Below are 23995 nucleotides of genomic sequence, written 5' to 3' on the forward strand. Positions count from 1 at the left end.
GAGGAGGAGGAGGAGTGGGGAGGGGAGGGGGAGGAAGGCACCGCCGCCATTACAGGCCGAGCCCGCCCCGGCGGCCCCGCCGCCCCCGCCCCGCCCGCCGCCCCCCGCCGCCGCCGCCCCGAGGGGGGACATGGCGCCGCCGCCCGCCGCCCCCGGCCCGGCCCGCGGCCGCCGCCGCCGTCACGGTAAGGAGCGGCCCCGCGATTCCACCCCCCCCCCTCCCCACAACCCCCCCCCGGCTGGGAACAATGGGGCCGCCCCACCCCCGCCGGCCGCCAACCGCCGGGCCGGCCCCCAGCCCCCGCGGGGGGGGCGGGAGGGGAGCGGGGCCGCGGCCCGCGGGGGGGGACCCGCCTGTGGGGAGCGAGCGGGGGGGCTCGTCCCTGAGGGGGCCGCGGGGGAGCCCCCCCCAAGGGGAGGGGTTCGGGGAGGGCAGAGGTGGGGGAGACCCCCAGGGGAGGGGGGACGCCCCCCCGCCTTTAGGGGAGGGGTCACAACCCCCCCTTAAAGGGGAGGGGTCCTGGGAGGGGGGACCCCTCATCCCCCTTGAGGGGGAGACACCCCCCCCCTTATGGGCAAAGTGACACCCCCCCCAAACTAAGGGAGGCGGAGAGGGTGGGTGAGGGAAGGGGAGACCCCTTGGGCCCCCCAAGTTAGAGGGGAGGGGAGGAGACCCCCCCCTTAAAGGATCAGTGACCCCCCACCAGCAAGGGGGTGGAGGGAGGAGGGGAGTGCAGGACCCCCCCACCATTAAAGAACTTGGGGGGTGCTCCTACCCCTGGCCTAAGGCCCCCCCTTTATGGGGGGGGGGTTGCTCAGCAGGGTGAGAGGGGGTGCTGCCCCACCTTGGGGGGTGCGATCCCCCCCGTCCCCCCAGATTTTTGGGGGGGGTGGAAGGCCAGCATCACCCTCCCCCCAGATTTGTGCCCCTGCGAAGGGTCTCGTGGGGGGGCTCCATGGGGGGGCTCCCCCTTGGCGGGGACAACTGCTGCACCCACCTGCCCCCCCCAGAGCGGGGGGCAATCCCTAACACACCCCCCCCCAAAAAAAAAAAAAAAGAAAACGGGGGGTGTCTCCTCCCCCCCTGCACCGACAGATCCACAGGGTGATTTTCAGGGTCCGCTGCCTTTTCGGGGTGTCCCCCCCCCGCTCTTTGGGGGGTGACAACCCCCCTTCCCCCCCCCCTTTTCATTTTTCCGGCCTGTTTCTAAAATCTTCCTCCGCCGACCAACGTTCCTCCGGTTTTTCCGGCGACGGCCGCGACCCCCCCCGAGACGAGGTCGGGGTTCGACCGGAGCCGCCCGCCGGCAGCTGCCCCCCCCCCCCCCCCCCCCCGCCCCCCCCCAGCAATTAAAAAGCCCCTTTTTATTCATTAATAAATTGACGGCGCCGGCTGTGGGCCGGGGAAACGGTTAAAGCGTTCGCCGGGAGATTAAGCGCCGCACAATGATTCTTTATATTTGGGGGTTTTAACGGAAACGGGGGCTTTGATTTCGCGATAGTGATTTTTTTATTTTTTTTTTTAATTATTTTTTTTTCCCTCCTCCAGGAGCTGCCGTACCCGCACGAGCCGCCGGTAATTGGCGTTTAAATCCGCAGAGATAAAGACGGGCCTGACGCGCGCTCGGGCCGGCTGGTGATGTAATTTTTAATGGCCAGAATTCATTGATTTTTTTGCTTTCTCCCCGCTGATGGGGTGGGGTGGGGGGGGGGTGGGAGACAGATTTGAGAAACTGCTTGATTTTAAAATGAAAACCCCCAAAAAGGTGCTGAGCCGGGCGCCTGCGCCGGGGTTCCCGCCGCTTTCCTTATCCCTTCCCAATTTGGGGAAGCTTCCTCAGGGTAACGCGCTTTGTCGGGCTTGGGAGGGCGCTTGGGAGAAAAAATTTAAATTATTTTTTCTTTTTTTTTTTTTAATCTCCCCCCTTTCCCATCCACGTTCCTGGATGCTTCGGGGCGGCACCTCCGAGCTCCGGGGAGATGTGATTTTTTTTTTTTTTTTCCTTTGCCACCTTAAAAAATTTTAAATAAAAAGGCCGTGGCGGTCTGGCTCTTCCTCTCCGCACCCGCTTCGCTTTTCTATTTTTTTACTCTTTTACTTTTATTTTTTTCCTCTTTTATTTTTATTTTTTTCCTTGCCCAACCGGCCCCGGTTCCCTCCCGCTGTCTCTCCGGCCGCGTCTGCTCACCGGGGGGGGGTTTCCCTCGGTCTTCGCGGCATCGCGGGTCCCGACGCCTCAGAAAATGGCGATTTTGGAGCAGTTTGGGTTTTACCCGCCTCTGGGGGGGTTTTGGCGATGCCCGTTGGGAAGTTTGTCCTCTCCGGAGCAGCGTGACCCCATCCTGAGCGCCTCGTAGGCGTCCGTGTTTCCTCACCGGGGTGAACCCCGATAATTTTGGGTCATTTTTCTCATGGGGTGACCCCCCTCATTTTGGGGTAAATTGGCTTGATTGGGATGGGCAAGGGGCGGCCTCGTTTTTCTCGAGGAAAGTGGATTTCTCGCGGTTGGGAATTGGGCACGTAAAAGCGGTTTTTGCAGTGACGCTGTCGGGTTTCGGCGTGGCCGTCGCGGAAGGTGACGCTTGTGTTTGCGCTAATTAGTCATTTTGTAATCATGGCCGATTTAATTGGCGCGCGCCAGCGGTTGGCCGGCCGGGCTGGGACGCAACGGTTGGTCTTTGCTCCTTCGCTGAGGGAACTCTACGACTTTGACATCCTTTGGCCTTGTCCTTGCTGACTCATTTGGACGTTGCCCTGGTTTCTTTTTTTTTTTTTGAAAATGAGTTCCGAGTTTGCGGGCTGTTGGGGCCGGGTGAGTAACGCTCCAGTACCTTCTCGTTGAGGTGGCCGGTGATGGAGCCGTTAACCACCCGGCTTGGGTGGGGTGGACGGCTCCGTTCCCGCTGCGGAGACGTTGCTAGTTGGGTTTTGCTCCGGTTGGGTTGAGCGTTTCTGGTGCTGTTGGTGGCAAGACACTGGGAAAGGCCCCAGTTGGTCCATAAATATCGATATATCTCAACGTCTGTTGACTCCAGTCAACGGCGAAATGTCCGAATGGAGACCAGCGATGAGCGGTGACCCTCAGTGGTCCATACTGGGACCAGTACTGCTCAATATTATTGATGACGTAGATGGTGGGATTGCAGGTGACACCGAGCTGAGCGGTGCCGTTGGTACCCTCAGGGGAAGAGCTGCCGTCCCAAGGGAGCTGGAGACGTTGGCCAACGTCAAGCTTGGGAGGTTTGACAAGGCCAAGGGCGGGGTCTTGCAGGTGAGCGGGGGAAATTCCCCATCCTGGTGCAGGCTGGGGGACGGACGGACAGTTGGATGGATGGTTGGGTGGTTGGATGGATGGATGGATGGTGGGTGGTTGGATGGACAGTTGGGTGGATGGTTGCACAGATGGATGGATGATTGGGTGGTTGGGTGAGTAGATGGTTGGCTGGATGGATGGACAGATGGGTGGATGGTTGGACGGATGGATGGATGGACGGACGGATGGATGGTTGGGTGAACGGCCAGTGCGGGGGGTCCCCACCACGGGACGGCCAGGGACCTGCTTGAGCGGGTGCAGAGGAGACCATAGAGATGGGCCCGGCTCTGCTGGGGAGCGTGGCCGGGGGAGTCAGGGCTGGAGAGGAGGAGGAGGAGACCTTCTCGTGGCCGTTGGGGGCTTCAAGGGGCTGGGAAGAAAGATGGCGAAGACTTTTATCAGGGTCTGCGGTGATGGGACGAGGGGCAACAGCTCTGAACTGCCCGCGGGGAGGGTCAGGTTGGACACGGGGAAGAAATTCTTTGCGATGAGGGTGGGGAGACGCTGGAGCAGGTCGCCCGGAGGAGCTGTGGGTCAAGGTCAAGTTGGACGGGGCTGGGAGCACGGTCTGGTGGGAAATGTCTGCGCCCATGCCATGGGTGGGCTCTGAAGGTCCCATCGACCCAACCCCTTCGATATTTCTGTATATAAATATATAAAAGTACGTACGTGTAACGCAGCGGTCTGAGCCCTCGCGGAGCCGTTGGCAGAGCCAACCACTCAACCCAACGCCGCCTTTCGAACAACCCCCCCAAAGCTGGTTTCTCCCCTTCCTCTGCCGCCAGAGGAGCTGACCCTGACCGGCATGGGGGGGGCCGCGCTCGCTTGTGAAACCCCCTTCGTTAGGAGGCTCCCGCGCCTCTACCGCGTGGGGGGCGCTGGTGAAAAAACACCCCAAAACACGTAAGAGGTTGCATTTGCCCGGCGCTTCGGGGGCGGTGGGAGCTGCGGGAGGGGGAACATTCCCGGTGCGTCGCGTGTCCCTGTCCCCATCCCGAGAGTGCCTGACCTTTGTCCCTCACCTCGGGGTGGCCGAAGGGTTTTTAAAGCCTTTTACGAGTCGTCGAGGCAACTTTTAAACACCCGCACGAGGAGCAGCGGCACTTAGAGGAGGATTTTTTTTTCTCCCCGCGCTGTCGTTTTGATGCGGATGTCTGCCCGGGGGGTTTATCTTACGACGGATAAATAGCGGTTGGTCGGAAGGGGGTTGTATCCACGAGGTGTGTTTATTTTTGCTTAAGTTATCCTGGACTCGGACGCACCTTTGTGATGTGAGATGCTCCCGGATGCCACCTCGCTGCAGAAAAAAAACCTTTGCCCTCCCGTTGCCACATATTTATTTTTTCCACACGTGCACACACACACACACACACCCCCCCTCGTTCCTTTTCAGTTGGGGAGATTTAATGACCCCGCTGGGGAGAGCGCGCCCAGGCCGCTTGGCTCCTGGCCAGGGATTTCCACCGTTTAAGCCGTCAGATTATTTCGCGGCACTTCGATGACGCTGCGGCCGCGCTCACCGAAAGGCCCGAGATAAGCGCGGTTGGCTCCGGACTACCTGAACCGGTGGGATCGAGCCACGGCCCTTCCCCGGAGAAGGGACAACGCCGAGCCCAGCCCTGCCGCTGCTCAGCTTCACGGTTAGTGGGATTTGGGGGTCGGGTTTTTTTGGACTTTGAGCAAAGTTTAGGTTTGTAGAGGGTTCGGCGACTGAGGCTGGTCTGCGGCACCGGGCGGCCACCATGACACGGAACTGGGGGAGCAGCCGAGGGACCCCGGAGCAGCTCCCGGCGTGTTGACACCCCCAAAACGAAGTGCTGGAGGTGCCCCGCGGCCCCTCGAGGCGCCGCGGCGCTGCCGATTCTTTTCACTTCTGCGTAGTCCGGCTTCTGATTTAGAGCCTTGGCTTGTTGAATTTAAACCGGTGACACAAAACGCTTGGTTTTCTTAAAAATGTAGATTTTTGGGGGGGTTCTGGGTGCAGGACAGAGAGGCCTGTCCCGTGGCGGGCTGCAATCCAGCCGCTCCGCAAACGAGGAGTAAGCCAGGACGGGGCTGTGTCTCCTTAAACCCTCCGCACCCTGGCTTTAATCTTCTCCGATTTCCCAGTGAAAACGCCAATTCTGCCGCTATTTCACCCCCTGACTCGGTGCTGTGCAGAGCACCCGGTGCCCCGGTCGGCCGTGGCGGCGGGTTGAGGCAGAAGACGATCCCGTCGACCTGGGGAGAGCTACGACAAGGAGGTCGTTCCCCTGAAATAAATATAAAAAGCGCTAAAACCCGGCCTGGCAGCCTCGGCGCTGCCCGCGGGGCTCTTCCAGCCGCCCGCCGGAGTTTGTCCTCCCGCAGCGCCCGCCGGGGCCTTCGTGACCCTGGTGAGCGCCGCAAGGAGCATGAAGAAAGCTTTGTCTCCGCTTTAAGAGCGTTGGGAAGCTGCTTAATTGAACACACTATTAATTCCGGGGCTGTTGCGACACACGCACACAGCAAACGTCGGGGGCTGGCGGGGAATGCCGGCGGCTGTGGCCGAACCCAGGTTTCAGGTATCCGGGGGTGGAAAATACATTTTTTTTTTTCTGTTTTTTTTTTTTCCTTCTCTTTGGGTCTGCTGCCAGCTTCTTAAGAGGAAACAAGAGCTAAATTCCCCTCGCTTTGCTGGGAATTAACAGAGCGGGTCCCTTCTTCTTCCTGGTCCTCCCAGCTGGACTTTGTGGCGTAAATGAGTAACTCCTGACTCAGGGATTTCGGGGAGAAAGCGAAAGCGAGCGCCGTGTGACACCGGGTTTCCCCTCCCCGTGCCCCGAGCGAAGGAGAAGGGACGTCGCTTCGTGAGGCCGAGCTGGACGAGGAGCTGCGCCGGCGTGAGCGCGACAGTGCCCAGAAGCCCTCGGTGGGGTGGGGGCGACGTTTTTTGGGTGGGAATCTGGGGGGGGGGGGATGCCGGCCGGGTCCCTCCGGCTGCTTTCCTGGGCGGAAAACCCGTCGGAAACGGGCAGGTCGTGTCTGCGGCCACGCTGGACCCCGCTGCGCCTCCCAAAACCCTCTTCGCCGCCACTGCGCCTCCAAAACCTCGAGTCTCTTGTTATTTTTTTTAACTATAAGTCAAATTTGAAAGGTGTGAAGCTGATCCGCGGGAGGAACTGGGGGAAATAACTCTCAGGAGTTGCCTGGGGCGCACGGCGATTTTTTTGACCTATTCGCATCGAATTTCTTACCATTTCGGCGCGGAGCTGCCTCCGCTGGAATTTGCTTTTCCTCCTGCGACGTTTGTGGAAACGCTCCTGCAACCCCGACACAGGGAGAGAAACCGGCGGCTTCTCCGCCAGGTTAAAGCGACCAGAAAACCTGAATTTCACCAAATCCATCAGAAATTCATCGGATGACGCTGCCTGGCATAGTGACACCGTGCGACTTATTAATAATTTTCCTGCTTTGCGCCGAGGATTAAGGCGCCCCGTGTCATCCGCGCCGGCCCTTCCTCCCCCTCGTCGGACGCTCGGCGCGGGTTTCGGTCTTGGAGATCGGCGGCTCCGCGGCTCTGGGGGGTTTCATTTTTTTGCAGAAAGTTGGGAAAGCCGGGGAGAGGCTTCCTCGTGCCGCACGCCCGGGGGATAAGCCCATCTGTTGCACGAGATTAAGCGTTTCGGACCCAGATGGTTAAAAGCTTAAATCAATCTTTGCAAAGATCCAAACGACCCATTTCAGGGACTTTTCGGCACCCGCCCGGCCGCGTCCTCCAAAACGGAGAGAAACGACGAGGATTGAGGAGAAACACGGCGGAAGGAGCCGTGCAAGAGGCCTCGAGCCTCGTCCAGCCTCGCGGGGAGTAGCTGCGTTCCTTCAAATTGAGCGATGAGTAATTAGTTGAAGTAATTAAAGGCTCGCCGGCGGTTCGGTGGCATAGCTGACATCGCGGCGGTGCCGCCCCGCGGAGCCACGAGCGACCTTCCCGCGGGAAATAACGTGGGGAAGAGCCCAGCGTTCGCAGGTCGACGCCGAAAACACCCAAATTCCCGCTTCGCCTCGGGTCGCGTGACGCGGCGGCTGGGGGTGACCCCGTGGACGGGTGAAACGGGGGTTTTTGAGGGTAGGATTTTTTAATTTTTTTTTTTTTTTTTTTTGGATCATCCCTCCCCCCAGCGCCGTTCCCTCTGGGAGGACTTTGTGTGGGTTAACGCTTCGGGCGCCTCTTCAAGGCTTTACTCGGATCTCCCTATCTTTCCTTTTTTTTTTTTTTTTTTGTTTGTTTTTAAACGGTTCTGATCCTCTTAGGCCTCGCCTACCTGCGGGGCGCGAGGCGGTAATCCTCCTGGTGGAAGCAGATCGGGCGTTAAGCCGGCGCGACGCTTGATCTTAACTCAAAAGGCGAAGAAAAGACGGGACGGTTTGTCTGACTCGGGGGGTTTTTTTCAGCCTCAGATCAGAAGCTCCCGCAGCACGAACCCGGCTCCGCCGCGGGTCCCCTCGGTTCTTCCCGCCGCCGCTGACCCGTTTTTCCTGGGGGGGAAGGGGGCAGCCCGTGGCCTCGATCTGCCTCGGCACCGCGCTGGGCTCGTGGTTCGCGCCGATGGGGAAGCCGTGCCTGCGGCGGCCGGCGGCTCCTCCCCGGGTCACGCTCGAGGCGTATGAAACAAAATCAGGAGGAATTAAATCAGTTTGGGCTTCCTGAGCTGAAACGCTGACGGTTGTTTATTTTTTTTTTTTTTTTTCAACTCTTAGGGGGAAACATCGGACGCCCGACGACAGGGACCGGCGAGAACTGAAGCGCTGCTGGTAGGTGCGGGATGGGGACGGCGAAGTTCATGGCCCCGGCGCCCTGCCTGGCTTGAGAACCGTCGCCCCGCGTCCCCCCCCGGCTGCCGAGCGGCTGCCGGGAACCTTAAACCTCTCGGAAGCGGTTTGACTGGGACAGGATGTGCGGACGATGATGATGGCAAGAAAGCAAGATGTTCGCATTCCCACCTATAACATTAGCGTGGTGGGATTGTCCGGGACGGAGAAGGAGAAGGGGCAGTGCGGCATCGGGAAGTCCTGCCTCTGCAACCGCTTCGTGCGGCCCAGCGCGGACGAGTTCCACCTGGACCACACCTCGGTTCTCAGCACCAGTGACTTTGGGGGAAGGGTGGTCAATAACGACCATTTCCTCTACTGGGGGGAGGTCGCGCGTTCCCTGGAGGACTGTGTCGAATGTAAAATGCACGTGGTGGAGCAGACGGAGTTCATCGACGACCAGACCTTTCAGCCCCACCGCAGCACGGCCCTGCAGCCCTACATCAAGAGGGCTGCCGCGACCAAACTGGCGTCGGCTGAAAAGCTCATGTACTTTTGCACTGATCAGCTGGGGCTGGAGCAGGACTTTGAACAAAAACAGATGCCGGATGGAAAGCTGCTGGTGGATGGCTTCCTCCTCTGCATCGACGTGAGCAGGGGTATGAACAGGAACTTTGATGATCAGCTGAAATTCGTTTCGAATCTTTACAATCAACTAGCGAAAACAAAAAAGCCCATCGTGGTGGTCCTGACCAAGTGTGACGAAGGCGTGGAGCGGTACATTAGGGACGCACACACTTTTGCCTTAAGCAAAAAGAACCTCCAGGTGGTGGAGACGTCGGCCAGATCCAACGTGAACATCGACCTGGCTTTCAGCACCTTGGTGCAGCTGCTCGACAAGAGCCGGGGGAAGACGAAAATCATCCCCTACTTCGAAGCTTTGAAACAGCAAAGCCAACAGATCGCCGCGGCCAAGGACAAGTACGAGTGGCTGGTCAGCCGCATCGTCAAAAACCACAACGAGACGTGGCTGAACGTCAGCCGCAAGATGCAGTCCTCCCCCGAGTACCAGGACTACGTCTACCTGGAGGGGACGCAGAAAGCCAAAAAGCTGTTTCTGCAGCACGTCCACCGCCTCAAGCAGGAGCACATCGAGCGCCGGCGGAAGATGTACCTGGCCATGCTGCCTCAGGCCTTGGAGGCCCTCATCCCCGACCTGGATGAGATCGACCACCTGAGCTGCGTCAAAGCCGAGAAGCTCCTGGAGACGAAGCCGGACTTTCTGAAATGGTTCGTGGTCCTGGAGGAGACGCCCTGGGACGCCACCGGCCACATCGACAACATGGAGAACGAGCGTATCCCCTTCGACCTGATGGAGACCCAGCCCGCCGAGCAGCTCTACGAAGCTCACTTAGAAAAGCTGAGGAACGAGAGGAAAAGGGCAGAAATGAGGAGAGCTTTCAAGGAGAACCTGGAGACTTCCCCCTTCATCACGCCCGGGAAGCCCTGGGAGGAAGCGCGCAGCTTCATCATGAACGAGGATTTTTACATGTGGCTGGAGGAGTCTGTTTACATGGACATCTACAGCAAGCACCAAAAACAGATCATAGAAAAGGCCAAGGAGGAGTTCCAGGAGCTGCTCCTGGAGTACTCGGAGCTGTTCTACGAGCTGGAGCTGGATGCTAAACCCAGCAAGGAGAAGATGGGCGTCATCCAGGACGTGTTGGGCGAAGAGCAGAGGTTCAAAGCGCTGCAGAAGCTGCAGGCCGAGCGCGACGCCCTGATCCTGAAGCACATCCACTTCGTCTACCACCCGACGAAGGAGACGTGTCCCAGCTGCCCGGTTTGCGTAGACTCTAAAATTGAGCACCTGATCAACTCCCGCTTCATCAGGCCCTCGGAACGCAACCAGAAGAACTTGCTGTCGGACTCCAACATCGACAGGATCAACCTGGTGATCCTCGGCAAGGACGGGCTGGCGCGCGAGTTGGCCAACGAGATCCGGGCGCTCTGCACCAACGACGACAAGTACGTGATCGAAGGTAAGATGTACGAGCTGTCCCTGAGGCCGATCGAGGGCAACGTCCGGCTCCCCGTTAACTCTTTCCAGACGCCCACCTTCCAGCCTCACGGTTGTCTCTGCCTTTACAACTCAAAGGAGTCGCTGTCCTACGTGGTGGAAAGCATCGAAAAGAGCAGAGAGTCGACCATCGGGAGGAGGGACAACCACTTGGCCCACCTTCCCCTGACGCTCATCCTCGTCAACAAGAGGGGGGACACCAGTGGCGAGACGCTCCACAGCTTGATCCAGCAAGGCCAGCAGATCGCCAGCAAGCTGCAGTGCGTCTTCCTCGACCCCGCCTCCGCCGGCATCGGCTACGGCCGGAACATCAATGAGAAGCAGATCAGCCAGGTTCTGAAGGGGCTGCTGGACTCGAAGCGCAACTTAAACCTCGTCAGCTCGACCTCCAGCATCAAAGACCTGGCCGACGTCGACCTCCGGATCGTCATGTGCCTGATGTGCGGGGACCCCTTCAACGCCGACGACATCCTCCTGCCCATCCTGCAGTCCCAGACTTACCGGCCCTCGCAGTGCAGCAGCAGCAGCTCCGTCCTCCTGGAGTTGGCCATCGGGCCGCACAAGAGGCGCGTGGAGCTCTCCCTGCTCTCCTACCACTCCTCCTTCAGCATCAGGAAGAGCCGCCTGGTCCACGGGTACATCGTCTTCTACTCGGCCAAGCGCAAGGCGTCGCTGGCCATGCTGCGTGCCTTCCTCTGCGAGGTGCAGGACATCATCCCCATCCAGGTCGTGGCGCTGACCGACGGCTCCGCGGACATCCTGGACAACGACCTGAGCAGAGAGCAGCTCACCGAGGGCGAGGAGATCGCCCAGGAGATCGACGGCAAGTTCACCACCATACCCTGCAGCCAACCGCAGCACAAGCTGGAGATTTTCCATTCGTTTTTCAAAGACGTGGTGGAGAAAAAAAACATCATCGAAGCCACCCACATGTACGACAACGTGGCCGAGGCCTGCAGCACGACGGAGGAGGTGTTCAACTCGCCGCGGGCGGGCTCCCCGCTCTGCAACTCCAACCTGCAGGACTCGGAGGAGGACGCCGAGCCCCCCACCTACAGCCCCTTCCGAGAGGACGTGGCCGTGCCCGCCCTGCCCAAGGACCACTCGAAGCTTTCCATGGAGCTGGAGGGGAACGACGGCTTGTCTTTCATTTCCGTCATGAGCACTTTTGAGAGCAAGCTGAACAACAAAGTACCTCCCCCGGTGAAACCAAAGCCCCCCGTGCATTTTGACATTACCAAGGGGGACCTGTCGTACCTGGAGCAGGGGCATCGCGATGGGCAGCGGAAATCTGTCTCCTCTAGCAGCTGGTTGCCCAGCGACTGCTTCGACCCTTCCGATTACGCCGAGCCGATGGACGCCGTGGTCAAACCCCGAAATGAAGAGGAGAACATCTACTCCGTGCCTCACGACAGCACCCAGGGCAAGATCATCACCATCCGCAACATCAACAAAACCCAATCGAACGGCAGCGGCAACGGCTCCGACAGCGAGATGGACACCAGCTCCCTGGAGCGGGGCCGCAAAGTCTCGGTCGTCAGCAAACCCGTCCTGTACCGGACGCGCTGCACCAGGCTGGGCCGGTTTGCCAGCTACCGGACCAGCTTCAGCGTCGGCAGCGACGACGAGCTGGGCCCCATCCGCAAGAAAGAGGAGGACCAGAGTTCCCAGGGGTATAAAGGCGATAACGCCGTTATCCCCTATGAGACGGCCGACGGGGAGGACCCCAGGAGGAGGAACATCCTGCGCAGCCTCCGAAGGACGACCAAGGTAGGCGGGGGGGGAGGTTGGGGCGTGGCGCCGGGCATAAGGCCTGAACGGGGGCAGCGGCTCCTGCCGTCGCGTTCGCGGCATTTGTCACGTATTTCCCTGTTGATCGAAGAGTAGGACGGGCGCAGAATCTCTCAATTTTAATTTTTTTTTATCGCGCCCGGACTGCGGGAACTCGCGGTCCTCTACCGAAATCACCCCCAGCGCTTCCACCGCAGGCGGTCGGCTCTGACGACTTTATCCCCGCGATGGGTTTCGGAGAAAGGTCGTTCCGCACTCGGAAGCGATGGCTTTCAAGGTACAATTAACCAAAATGTGGGTGTTTTGAAAAGTGCCTCATAAATTTTCTTTAATGCTAGTGAACGATGTCGAGTCACTCGGCGTAGAGTCGTTTAGAGTGATGTGTCCAACTGGAGAAGACACCAGTAAGTTGAGGACACGTTTAAGGTGTTGACTGTTGCTGCTCTTGGGTGGCTTTTCTCAAGGTTGACACATTGTGGTGCCGCGGTTCTTCAAAACCAGCCGTAAATCCACCGGGATTCGCTGCTGCTCTTCGGCACGATGGTGGATCTGGTCTTTAGAGGGTAAAAGTGGTTTTGGACAGGCCCGCCTGTTTGAGGTGCCGCGTGGTTGAGTGGTCTTTGGAGTTCTTGGCTGACGGTTGGCACACCGAAGGCCAACCGTTGGCGCACCGATGGTCAACAGTTGGCATGCCAATGGTTGGCACGCCAATGCTGATGTTGCGCCAACGGTTGGTGCGCTGAAGGCCAATGGTCGGCGCGCCGATGGCTGACGGTTGGCGTGCCGATGGCCAACAGTTGGCGTGCCAAGAGCCAATGGTTGGTGTGCTGAATGTTGATGGCGTGCCAATGGTTGATGCGCTGATGGCTGACGGTTGGCAAGTGGAATGCCAAGGGCATGCCAACGGTTGGCCTGACGCTGGCCAACAGTTGTTGAGTTGAATGCCGATGGCCAATGGTTGGTCTGCCGATGGCCAACAGTTGTCGAGTTGAATGCTGATGGCCAATGGTTGGCCTGCCGATGGCCAACAGTTGTCGAGTTGAATGCTGATGGCCAATGGTTGGCCTGCCGATGGCCAACGGTTGTCGAGTTGAATGCCAATGGCTGGCCAATGGTTGGCCTGCCGATGGCCAACGGTTGTCGAGTTGAATGCCGATGGCACGCCAACGGTTGGCCTGCCGATGGCCAGTGGTTGGCAGGCTGATGGCCAATGGTTGGGTGTCAAAGCCACCCGGCCCTAAGTGTGCTGTGGTGGTGGTGGGCGTCCTGCCCGCGCCGGGGCGGCCATCTTGTCTCCAGCGCGTGGATGTGGGTGGAGAAGTGGTCCAGGGGTGTGAAACAGCCGGTGCTGCGGCGGGGTGGAAGCGCACGCGCACGTATAGGTGGGACACGCAGAAAAGTAGAGCGCGCGTGCTCTGTGCACGTGCGTGGCAGATACACGGGCGCTGACGTGTCACACATGCATTATACACGTGTTATGTGTTAAATGTACATATACAGGCTATGTATATATAAATATGGGCATAGACATGCTATATACATATATAAATGCAGATATAGGTGCTATATACATATATAAATGCAGATTTACATGCTATATACATGTGTAAATGGACACATGTGCTGTATACATGTATAAATGGAGATATACACGCTATATACATGTATAAATGCACACACACACGCTGTATATATAGCAATGCAGATATACACGCTATATACATGTATAAATGGATACATACGTGCTGTATACATGTATAAATGGATACACACACACTATATACATGTATAAATGGACACATCCACACCCTGTGTATGTATAGAAATGCACATACACACCTAACACACACATAGAAATGCACACATCCTCTATACACGTATAGATGCTCTGTGCATATGGAAACGCACACATACATGTAGAAATGCACACACATGTGCACCATACATCTGGGAATGCACACCTACACCACGTACACGTACTCAATGCCTACGTGCTTCACGCGCTGTATGGATAAACGCACGTATGGACGCTCCCTGCACGTGTCGCTGTTGGGATGGACACGGCACACGCCGGACTGTCCCCAACGGCCACCACGTCGTTCGAACACGCCATTTCTAACCTCATTAAGGGTGCGTGTCCATACGTGACTGGTTTAATCAGCGACTAACGGGTCACGGTCACGTGACCTCTTCCCTGTCGCAGCCTCCGTACCCTTCCTCTCCCTGCGCTCAGGCAGCTCCGTACCCGCGTTACTCAGCTCTTCGCGGCACCTTCAGCCCCTGCGGGTGCACGGTTACCTGCCCAAGGTCAAGGCCAAACTCACACTTGGACCCGCCGAGCTCTCCCCTAATTCCCCCTTTTTGTATGTGTGCTGCACCCATGGCCCGGGCCGCCCCTGCGGGGCCCTTTGCCGCAGAGACACACGACACGGCAACGTTAATAACACAACTACGACGGCCAACAAAATCAACAGCCCGGCTCTTATCCACGACACCAACCCCCCTGACAGTCCCCGTCCTCTAAACGAGTCGTTCAGCCCATCCCACCCATCATCTCCCTGTAACTTTTCACTCCTTTAGGAGCTGCTTTATGTGTTGATTCCAAGGGCTCTGACGGATTCACGCAACACGTTCTCTCAACGTCTTCACTTTGGGCAATTAAAAAAGAATCTGTTGCGGCTCTATTTTGTGACATGCCGTGCCCAACGCCATCCACGTCAGTCGATGAGACATACCAGGCCGGGTACAAGGGGCAGGGCACCACCGTGGCCCAGCTCCGTGGGGACACAAGCGTGCCCCTGCCCCGGTGATCGGGCTGAGCCCATCGTCCCCCCCGTAAATCACGCACCGAGGCAGCTCCCCAACTCCTGAGCCGAAGAGAAAGAGGCAAAATGTCTCCCAATGGGAGGGACCAACGCTGCTCGGGCACGGCTAAAAAGTTTAATGCCTAAACGGCCTTTGCCCAGCGGGCCCCCGGCGGCTCCCCTTCCGTCCCCCGTTTTGTGTCAGGGTACCACGGGCACGCTCAACGCTTGCCTGTCCCGTGGGGGAACGTGGGCCGCCGGTACCAGGGTGAATCCCCCACCTCTGCGGAGATTCCCGAGCCGCTCTGCAGACACAGGCGGGGCCGGTTTTTACTGATTCAGGGACGCCCAAACCAAAAAACGCCTTTTGCTGACGTCGAATGGCTCCTCTGGCGTTTTCCCCCCGCGTGTGAAAAACTATCAGCGGGGACACATCCATACTCCAGCCTCCCAAATTCTGCGGGGTGCGTAACATCCGTTTGCCAGATTCCCAACGCCCGTGACCCCGGGGCTCACCCCGTCAGAACACGGCGCTCGCTGTCCCCGACCATCAGGCCGCGATGCTGCGGCGGCTCTTCCCTCCGTCACCGTGGGGCGAGACTGTCTGTAACGCTCTGGCGCCTTGAGGGAAAAATGGGTGCGATGGTTGGGCTGTTGTGGAGTCTTCGGCACCACAGCAACAGCCACGAGCCTGTCAGCGTCGCCTCCTGCTAAAAGTCCTGGCGGGGTGCTGTGACTGCGCCACACTTAACAGGGATTCTCACGTTTTTGGCTCAACTCCCGCAGGAACCGTAACAAATTAAACAATTTTTCACTGCACACCTGTTTGAGGATTGCTCTTTCTAACCGCTGAACCAATCCTGCGGCAGAGGCAGAAGCTGTAACCAAATCAGAAGGTTCTGTACATCTGTGGAAGGCCTCGATGCCGCTCGGAGTCGCGCAGCCTGCGGCGACCCTCGCTGTTCTGTGACGATGCTGTGCCCCTCACCCTTCACCAGCCACGCTACCGCCGCCTTTCCTGTTTTTCCTGATCCATCTGTAAACACAGTTCACCCCTCCGCTGGCTCCGTGGAATGCAGCCGCTTGTTCCCGATCGAAATTTCGCGCACCAGTTTCCACACTGGGGGGGGGCTGGGGAGGTGATATTTTATTTGTCCTTGAAAATCTGGCGGTGCGGATTGCAGTGCCGTGTTATTCGCTAGGCACCGCTCAAAATATTCAGCTCGAGTTGGAATAACAACGGTGGCTGGATCCCGTCGCACAAGTTCAAGGCAACGGGTCCGTGCGTTTATATCAAGTGAGCCACCAATCAAAAACACCAGGTGCTGTCTTTTTGAACCGATCGGGTCAAAACATCCCTTCTGGCAGATGTGAAGGACCCGCCCAGGTTTCATTCGACGGGCAAAGTAATGCCTACGGAATCGTGGGCTCTGTTAAAACAAAAACTTGCACAACTCCTGTTAGTTCCAGGCGATAAACAGATTTGTTCTGTATCGCTTTTTCTACCTCATCGAGTACCTGACGTACTTCCCTGGTTAACCGTCTCGGTGCACAAATATCAGCATCCCTCGTCGATAATTCCATTGGGGGCTCAATGGAGAAGATGTCAATCCTAAATAGGGCCCGACCCAATTAATTGCTCCCAATAGCTTTTGGATGTCAATGAGATTTTTTACTTCCCTACTCAGCGTTACTGGCTGCGGAGCTACAGTCTGATCCAATATTTTTGCACCTGGGTATAACCAAGGACTTGTGCGTTGAACCTTTTCTGGAGCCACAGCCAACCCATATTGTTTAAGATGACATAATGCTGATCGTTCCGTGTCATCCCACTGGGTCGGGTCATACTGCAAGAAGAATATCATCCGTATATTGATAACAGTAAGAAGCGGGGTATTGTTATCGCAGGCCTGAGAGTGCCTGAGCTCCAAACCATTGACCAATTGTGCTCCAAACCATTGACCAATTGAGCTCCAAACCATTGACCAGTTGAGCTCCAAACCATTGACCAGTTGAGCTCCAAACCATTGACCAGTTGAGCTCCAAACCATTGACCAATTGAGCTCCAAACCATTGACCAATTGAGCTCAAACCATTGACCAATTGAGCTCCAAACCATTGACCAATTGAGCTCCAAACCATTGACCATTTGAGCTCCAAACCATTGACCAATTGAGCTCCAAACCATTGACCATTTGAGCTCCAAACCATTGACCATTTGAGCTCCAAACCATTGACCAGTTGAGCTCCAAACCATTGGCCAATTGTGGAAGAACTTTTCATGCCTTGAGGTGACACTTTCCACTGATAGCGTTTCACGGGCTCTGGATGGTTGATGACAGGAACTGAAAAAGCAAATTTTTTTTTGTCTTGTTCTGCTAATAGAATGGTAAAATAAAACCAGTCTTTCAGATCCACAGTTAAGACATGTCACCCTGCTGGGATCATAGTAGGTGACGGCAGTCCTGGTTGCAGTGTGCCCATACCAGCCATAACGGCCCCGTAGAGGCGCATACACACTCTACACATGCGTGTAGTTCTGTGTGCGAGGAAGAGGAGAGGTGGGAGGAGGAAGGGCCACGGGGGCTGCGCCGACCCAGCAGCCGCCTGCCGCTGCAAAACCCATCGCAGTAATTAAGAGGCGTTAATTAATTTCCACTGGAAACAAAAAGGACAGCCCGCCCCGATCTGCCGGGCAGGACAGAGCAAACCCAGCTCCTGCTCTCCTCGGCGGGGAGGATGAGGCTGGAGCAAAGCCTTCGGCCTCCGGGAACGAGCCCGGTACTGAGAGCTTCCGCGGTTTCCCTTCAATGGCCTGAAGCGTCGTTTCCTCCGTCCGCATGCTCCCCGCTCGTTGGGGAGCGCTCAGGGATTGTGGAGAGCTGGTTGGTCTCGTCTGAAAAAGGGGTTTTGAGGCTCCCCCCCCCCAAAAAAAAGAGGTATTTTGAGGCTCCTCCCCCAAAAGAAAGGTGTTTTGAGGCTCCCCCTCCCAAAAAAGAGGTGTTTCAAGGCTTCTCCTCCAAAAAAAGAGGCGTTTCAAGGCTTCCCCTCCAAAAAAAGAGGCGTTTCAAGGCTTCCCCTCCATAAAAGAGGTGTTTCAAGGCTCCGCTCCACCTCCCCCTCTGCTCCTCACCAGCTTCTCCCGACAATCTCATGTCCAAGATGTCCAAGGTCCTACTGAAGCCACGCAGACACCTGCCACCGCTCTCCCACCGCCTACCAGACGCTTCGTCCTAGAACGTCCCTGAACTTCGTGGAGCCCCGTTGGCTTCTCCCATTTTCTGGTCTTTCCCTTCTGCCCCTTGAGAGGGTTTTTTTTTTCAGCTAAAACCCCCCCAAAAATGCCTATTTCAATGAAAACGGCGCCACCGTTTATTTTCCGCCTGAGCCGTGACGTCCAGGAGGCACCTTGGGCGGAGTTTGGGATGAAACCCGTCGGCTTTGCCAAGCCTTGGGTTGGGTTTAACGTCCCTGGAGCAGGGGAAGGAGCCCCGGTCTGTAACCGCCGCCTCCTCCTCTCGTGACTGAAGACGTTACTGGGCTCAGGAATGACAGCAGCGCGCTGGAAGAAACGTCTTATTTGTGATATAATGAAAATAACATGGAATGGAACAGGCCTCGGGATGAACAGTGACGTGTTGGGATGAGTAATAATGCATCGGGGTAATTAATAGTGCGTCGGGATAAATAATGTGTCGGGGTTAATAATGTGTTGGGATAAATAATAATGTATCGGGATAAACAATAACGTGTCAGGATAAACATTAATTATTGGGATTAATAACGCATCTGGATAAATAATGATGTGTTGGGATAAATAATAATGTGTCGGGATAAACAATAACGTGTCAGGATAAATATTAATTATTGGGATTAATAAAGCATCTGGATAAATAATGATGTGTTGGGATAAATAATAATCCAGTGGCATAAATCATAGTAATTCATTGGAATAAATAATTTATTTGAATAAATAATAATAATTTATTTGAATAAATAATACAAGTTCCTTGGAATAAATAATAATAATTTATTGGAATAAATAATACAAGTTTCTTGGAATAAATAATAATAATTTATTGGAATAAATAACCCCAGTCCCTTGCAATAAATAACCCCAATTCCTTGGCACAACCCCCGTGGTGACTCCGTAGCCCCCGCAGGACTCGCCCGTTGCCCAGCCCCGGGGCAGCTCCGGGAGGATTTTCCGCCGCGTCCGGGGCCGCCGGAGCCCGTTGGGGCGGGGGCTTGTGCCGCTCCCCTCCCCCCCCATCGGGGGTTTGTGCTGCCGAGATCCACGGGGGGGAAGGTCTGAGGCGCCTCCCCCCACTCCCGGCGGTGTCGGGTCCCCCACAAACGGGCGCGTTGGGGTGTTTACCCAGGTCTGCTCCTCTCTCCGCAGAAACCAAAGCCCAAACCGCGGCCGTCCATCACCAAGACCCCGTGGGAGAGCAGCTACTTCGGGGTGCCCCTGAGCAGCGTGGTGACGGCCGAGAAGCCCATCCCCGTCTTCATCGAGCGCTGCATCGAGTACATCGAGGCCACAGGTGAGAGGCGCCGGTGGGTCCCTCGTGCTGCGAAGGTGGAAACGTGGGGACACGAGGGAACCCAGAGCCGTTGGGGTGGACTCAAACCACCCCAGCCCCGCTCCGCCGCCTGCAAAACCCAGGAGAGCACTTTGGGTTCTCTTGCCCCTCTACGCACCCGACGCCATGAACGTTTTTGGGTGAAGGTCGCGGCGCGCCGTGATGGCAGCAAGTCGTTAACGCCTGGAACGGGCTCCGAACGCTGGGGCTAAATCACCCGAAATCAGGGCTGAGGCTGGGAGGAGCCGTGGGGAAGAGCGGGATGGGGAGAGAAATCAAAATAAACAGAAATCGACAGGTGAAGAGAAATCTGTCAATAAAAACAGGGAATGTAAATAAATCCATAAATAAAATCAAGTGGGTGAATATAAATAAATAAAATTAAGTGGGTGAATATAAATAAATAAATAAAGTGAGTGAATATACATAAATAAAATTAAGTAGGTAAATATAAATAAAAAATAAATATAAGTAGGTAAATATAAAGAAAAATAAAGGAAAAGAAAAATAAATATAAAGAAATATAAAGTAAAATAAATATTAAAAAATAAATGTAAAGATAATTATAAAGAAATAAAGGTAATTATAAAGAAATAGATAAATATAAAGACAAATATAAAGAACAAGATAAAGATAATTATAAAGAAATAAATATAAAGATAATTATCAAGAAATAGATAAATATAAAAGTAATTATAAAGATAAAGACAAATCTAAAGACAAATGGGGTGAGAATCTCTGCGTGGCGTTCTGGGCGGGTTGGTTTGATTTTGACGTGAATCGGCTGTAACTCCCCATTTTTGAATTAAAAAAAAAAAAAAAAAAAAAGGCCTTTGCAGGGCGCCGGGTTTGGAAGGTGAAAAATAATAAATAGGGGAACTGCCCCCCCGCTGGGAGGGGCCGGGGGGTTTCACCCGGGATGTTCCGGGGTGTCACGGCTTTGGGGAGCAGATTCCGTGGGTTTTAGTGGCGCCAAACGGGGGCCGGGGGGTCCCTGGAGCCCCCCCTGAGCGGCGTCTCCCCCAGGGCTGAGCACCGAGGGCATCTACCGCGTCAGCGGGAACAAGTCGGAGATGGAGAGTCTGCAGCGGCAGTTCGACCAGGGTAACGCCCGATTCCTCCTTTTCCACCCCAAAACCTGACCCCCCTCTGTCCCTCCGCCACCGCCAGAGCGGTTGGAGGCTGAAAAACACCATTCGGACGCGTTTAACCCCTTTTTGTAACCCGGCCCACCGCGGCCACGCTGCCCCGGGCCGGGCGCCGGGACCCCCATCCCCGCCATTTTGGGGGCGTTTCATGCATTTCCGTGCCCCTCCCTCACACCTCGGGGTTCAGCTCCTCCGCGGAACGGGGCCACCGTTGGCTTCCCGCCCCCTACCCTGTGCGAGCCTGGGGGTAACCCCGAGAGTCTCCCCCCTCGCAGATCACGGGCTGGACCTGGCCGAGAAGGATTTTACCGTCAACACCGTCGCCGGCGCCATGAAAAGTTTCTTCTCGGAGCTGCCCGAGCCGCTGGTGCCGTACGCCATGCAGGTCGAGCTGGTGGAAGCCCACAGTGAGTACACGGCGGGGGTCCCGACCCCCCTCGCGACCCCACCCGGCCCCTCTCCTCATTAATTCACCCCCCAGCAGCTCGTTTGCGGGCCCGCCTCGTTAATGGACACCATGTTCATCCCCCCCCGCCCCGGGTGTTTCTGGTGGGAAAGGCGCCGCTTTCAGCCCCGGTTATTGTCAGAAAAAGCGACAATCCGGCCCAAAAATCCCTCCACCAAGAGAAAAAATCCCGCGAGCGTTTCTCTGCCTCCCCCCCCACCTCATTTCCCCCCCCCAACTCCCGGTTTCCCTCCCGGCAGAAATCAACGACCGGGAGCAGAAGCTCCACGCGCTGAGGGAAGTGCTGAGGAAATTTCCCAAGGAGAACTACGAGGTCTTCAAATACGTCATCGGGCACTTGAATAAGTACGTTTTGGGGTTGGGGGGAGGCTCCGCGACACCCCAAAACGCAGCGTTGGGGCGATGGCGGGGCCGGGGGGTGCATCCGCCATTTTGTTTCCCGCCTCAGGGTCAGCCACAACCACCGGATCAACCTGATGACGAGCGAGAACCTTTCCATCTGCTTCTGGCCCACCCTGATGCGACCCGACTTCAGCACCATGGACGCCCTGACGGCCACCCGGACGTACCAGACAATCATCGAACTCTTCATCCAGCAGTGCCCCTTTTTTTTCTACAACCGGCCCATCCTCGAAGCCCCCAACGCCGCTCCCGGGTCGCCCTCCGCCGCCCCCCCCGGCGCCCCGTTCCTCCCCGCCGCGCCGGGCACGGCTCAGCCTTCGCCCCCCCAGACGCCGCCGCCGTCGCCGCAGTCGCCCGTCCAGCCGCTGCTGCCGGCCCAGCTCCACGCGGAGCAGCACACGCTGTGAGCCGGCGCCGGGAACGGAAAAACCCGACGACACAAAAAACAACCACAAAACCAACCGGAAAAACGACAAAAAAAACATAAAAAAAAAAAAAACCAACAAAACAAACCAACCAACGCCACAAGGATCTCAGTCCGGGGCGCCCGGCGGAGGTGGGGAGCGAGCGCCGGGCTTGGGCTCGCCCTCTCGATTCGGCACGGCGGGAGCGCGCCGGGGTGCCCGGATTTGGGGTCCCGGGAGGATTTATTGGGGTTTTTCCCGCCCTCGTGTCAGGGCGAGGGGGTGGCGGGGCCGAGCCGGCGGACACGCGGCACCGGGGCGCTGGGGCCCGGCGGACGCTTCTGCGGTTGCTCCTGGACGTTTGGGCTCAGCCCAGGCGCCGCCGAAGCCCCTCGAATCCGGCGGGACGCGGCCGGCGGCTCGCCCGGCGCTGGCTGAAGCTCGTCCTAAGTGGCCCAGGGCGGCCCCGGCGTGGCTCAGGGCTCGGCTGACGGGGTCCAGCGTAGCCCAAGGTTCATCCAGTGTGGTCCAGGGTGGCCCAAGGCTCATCCGACGTGGTCCAGCTTAGCCTGAGTCTCATCCAGCGTGGTCCAGCTTATCCCGAGGTTCATCCACTGTGGTCCAGCTTAGCCCAAGGCTCATCCGACATGGTCCAGCTTAGCCCAAGGCTCATCCAACGTGGTCCAGCTTAGCCCAGGGCTCATTCAACATGGTCCAGCTTAGCCCAAGGCTCATCCAACATGGTCCAGCTTAGCCCAAGGCTCATCCAACGTGGTCCAGCTTAGCCCAAGGCTCATCCAACGTGGCCCAGTTTATCCCGGGGCTCATCCAACATGGTCCAGCTTAGTCCCGGGCTCACCCACCGTGGTCCAGCTTAGCCCGGGGCTCCCCCAGCGCCCCCCAAGACTCCCCGTGACACCCCGAGGCTCATCCGACGCCACCTGGTGCATCCTGGGACTCATCCCAGGACCCCCCTGGGCCCCCCCCTTTCCACTCACCCCCCCAAAAAGCCTTTGGGGGGTCCCGGTGGTGCCTTTTGGCCGGGGGACCCCCCCCCACCCCCTGTTTCAGCCCCTCTCCAGGGATTTTGGCATTAAGCACTTACCGGAGGGGAGGGGTCGGGACCGCTGCCCCCCCACCCCCATCCCCCGTTTTTTGGCTGGATTTGGGGTTTTTCACCAGAAAAGCCGCTGCTGATTTGGGGGTTGGGCCGACAGGTTTCGGTTTGGGGAAGAAAAGCTGGAATTTGGCTGCGGCGAGGACGCCTGGGGGCGGGGGTGAGGGGTGGGGGGGTTGGCCCGGATGTCTGGGTCCTTCCCCGCCCCCCCCCCCCGCCCAGTACCGGGGTGGTTTTAAACTGGATTTTGATGGTACAACTGGGAGAACACGGGGAAGGCTCCCGCCGCCCCTCCTGGGTCTCTTCGCACTTTAAGACGCCCCAAAGTCCCCCCCCTCCAGTGACGAAAACAGCCCAAACCCCCCCAAAAACACCTGCCCCCCCCACCCTCCCAGGGAGGGGCTCCTCTGGTCCACAGAAACCCTCAAAAAGGGCTTTTTCCCCCCAAATTCTCCAGTCTCGTGCTTTGAAACAAAAGCGTTGGTGTAAATAGTGGCCACCAGCTTGGTTTTGGGTTTTTTTTCTAAAAAATAAAACTGGCCAAAAAACCCCCAAAAAGAAGAAAAAAAAGCCCAGAACAGTAGAAAAAAAAAAGCAACAAAAAAAAACCCCAATTCTCACCTGGGGAGGTTTTTTTGCCATTAAAAAATGGGGTTTTGGTGCCTTTCGGCACCACCAGAGGGGCCTTTTCTGGGTTTTTTTTTCGCTGCTGGCGAAGGGCTGGGGGAATACCAGGCAAAAACGGGCAAAACTCAAACCAGAAATAAGACGCATCGCTGCTTCTCCCCCCCCAAAAACGGGGCAAAACACTACATTTTAACCATTTTCCCCCTTCCCCGCTGCCATATCCTCCTCACCCGCCGCATCCCGGTGCGGTTTTGGGACAGAACTCCCGATTTTGGGGATTTTTTTTTCACCCCCTCCCTGTGTATTTAGGTTTTCCCGTTAGGTTGAAACCCCCTTTTTTTTTTTTTGGGTAACTCCGTGACAGCATAGGAACGTCGTATCGGAAAATAGTAGTTTTTAAAGCAGGACGTAAGTTATTGTTTAAATAATAAATGTGATTTTTTTTTTCCCCCTCCTCCGCTGTACATTAAAAAAAAAAAAAAACAA

At 56.8% G+C, this 23995-nt stretch overlaps 2 protein-coding genes across 4 annotated transcripts in view; one reads left to right on the plus strand and one right to left on the minus strand.

The window, feature by feature from the left end:
• The window catches only part of DMWD (DM1 locus, WD repeat containing), a 40374-nt gene that overhangs the window by 2004 nt on the left and 14375 nt on the right, over positions 1–23995 (minus strand). The window lies entirely within an intron of this gene.
• ARHGAP35 (Rho GTPase activating protein 35) lies at positions 95–23995 on the plus strand. 3 transcript variants are annotated; one of them, XR_012621251.1, is made up of 9 exons: positions 95–185; positions 1550–1641; positions 8034–11934; positions 19162–19306; positions 20372–20449; positions 20769–20900; positions 21199–21304; positions 21408–22277; positions 22309–23995. XR_012621251.1 is itself a non-coding variant. In XM_074810167.1 (8 exons), the coding sequence occupies exons 3-8, from the start codon at positions 8239–8241 to the stop codon at positions 21766–21768; spliced, it is 4518 nt and encodes a 1505-aa protein (XP_074666268.1). In that variant the 5' UTR covers positions 95–185; positions 1550–1641; positions 8034–8238; the 3' UTR covers positions 21769–23995. The 3 variants fall into 3 exon arrangements, 2 of the variants coding, with proteins under 2 accessions (XP_074666268.1, XP_074666270.1); XM_074810167.1 differs by having other exon boundaries at positions 21408–23995; XM_074810169.1 differs by having other exon boundaries at positions 1550–1636; positions 21408–23995.

This window comes from Strix aluco, chromosome 33 (assembly GCF_031877795.1).
Source record: "Strix aluco isolate bStrAlu1 chromosome 33, bStrAlu1.hap1, whole genome shotgun sequence".
Taxonomy (NCBI): Eukaryota; Metazoa; Chordata; class Aves; order Strigiformes; family Strigidae; genus Strix; species Strix aluco.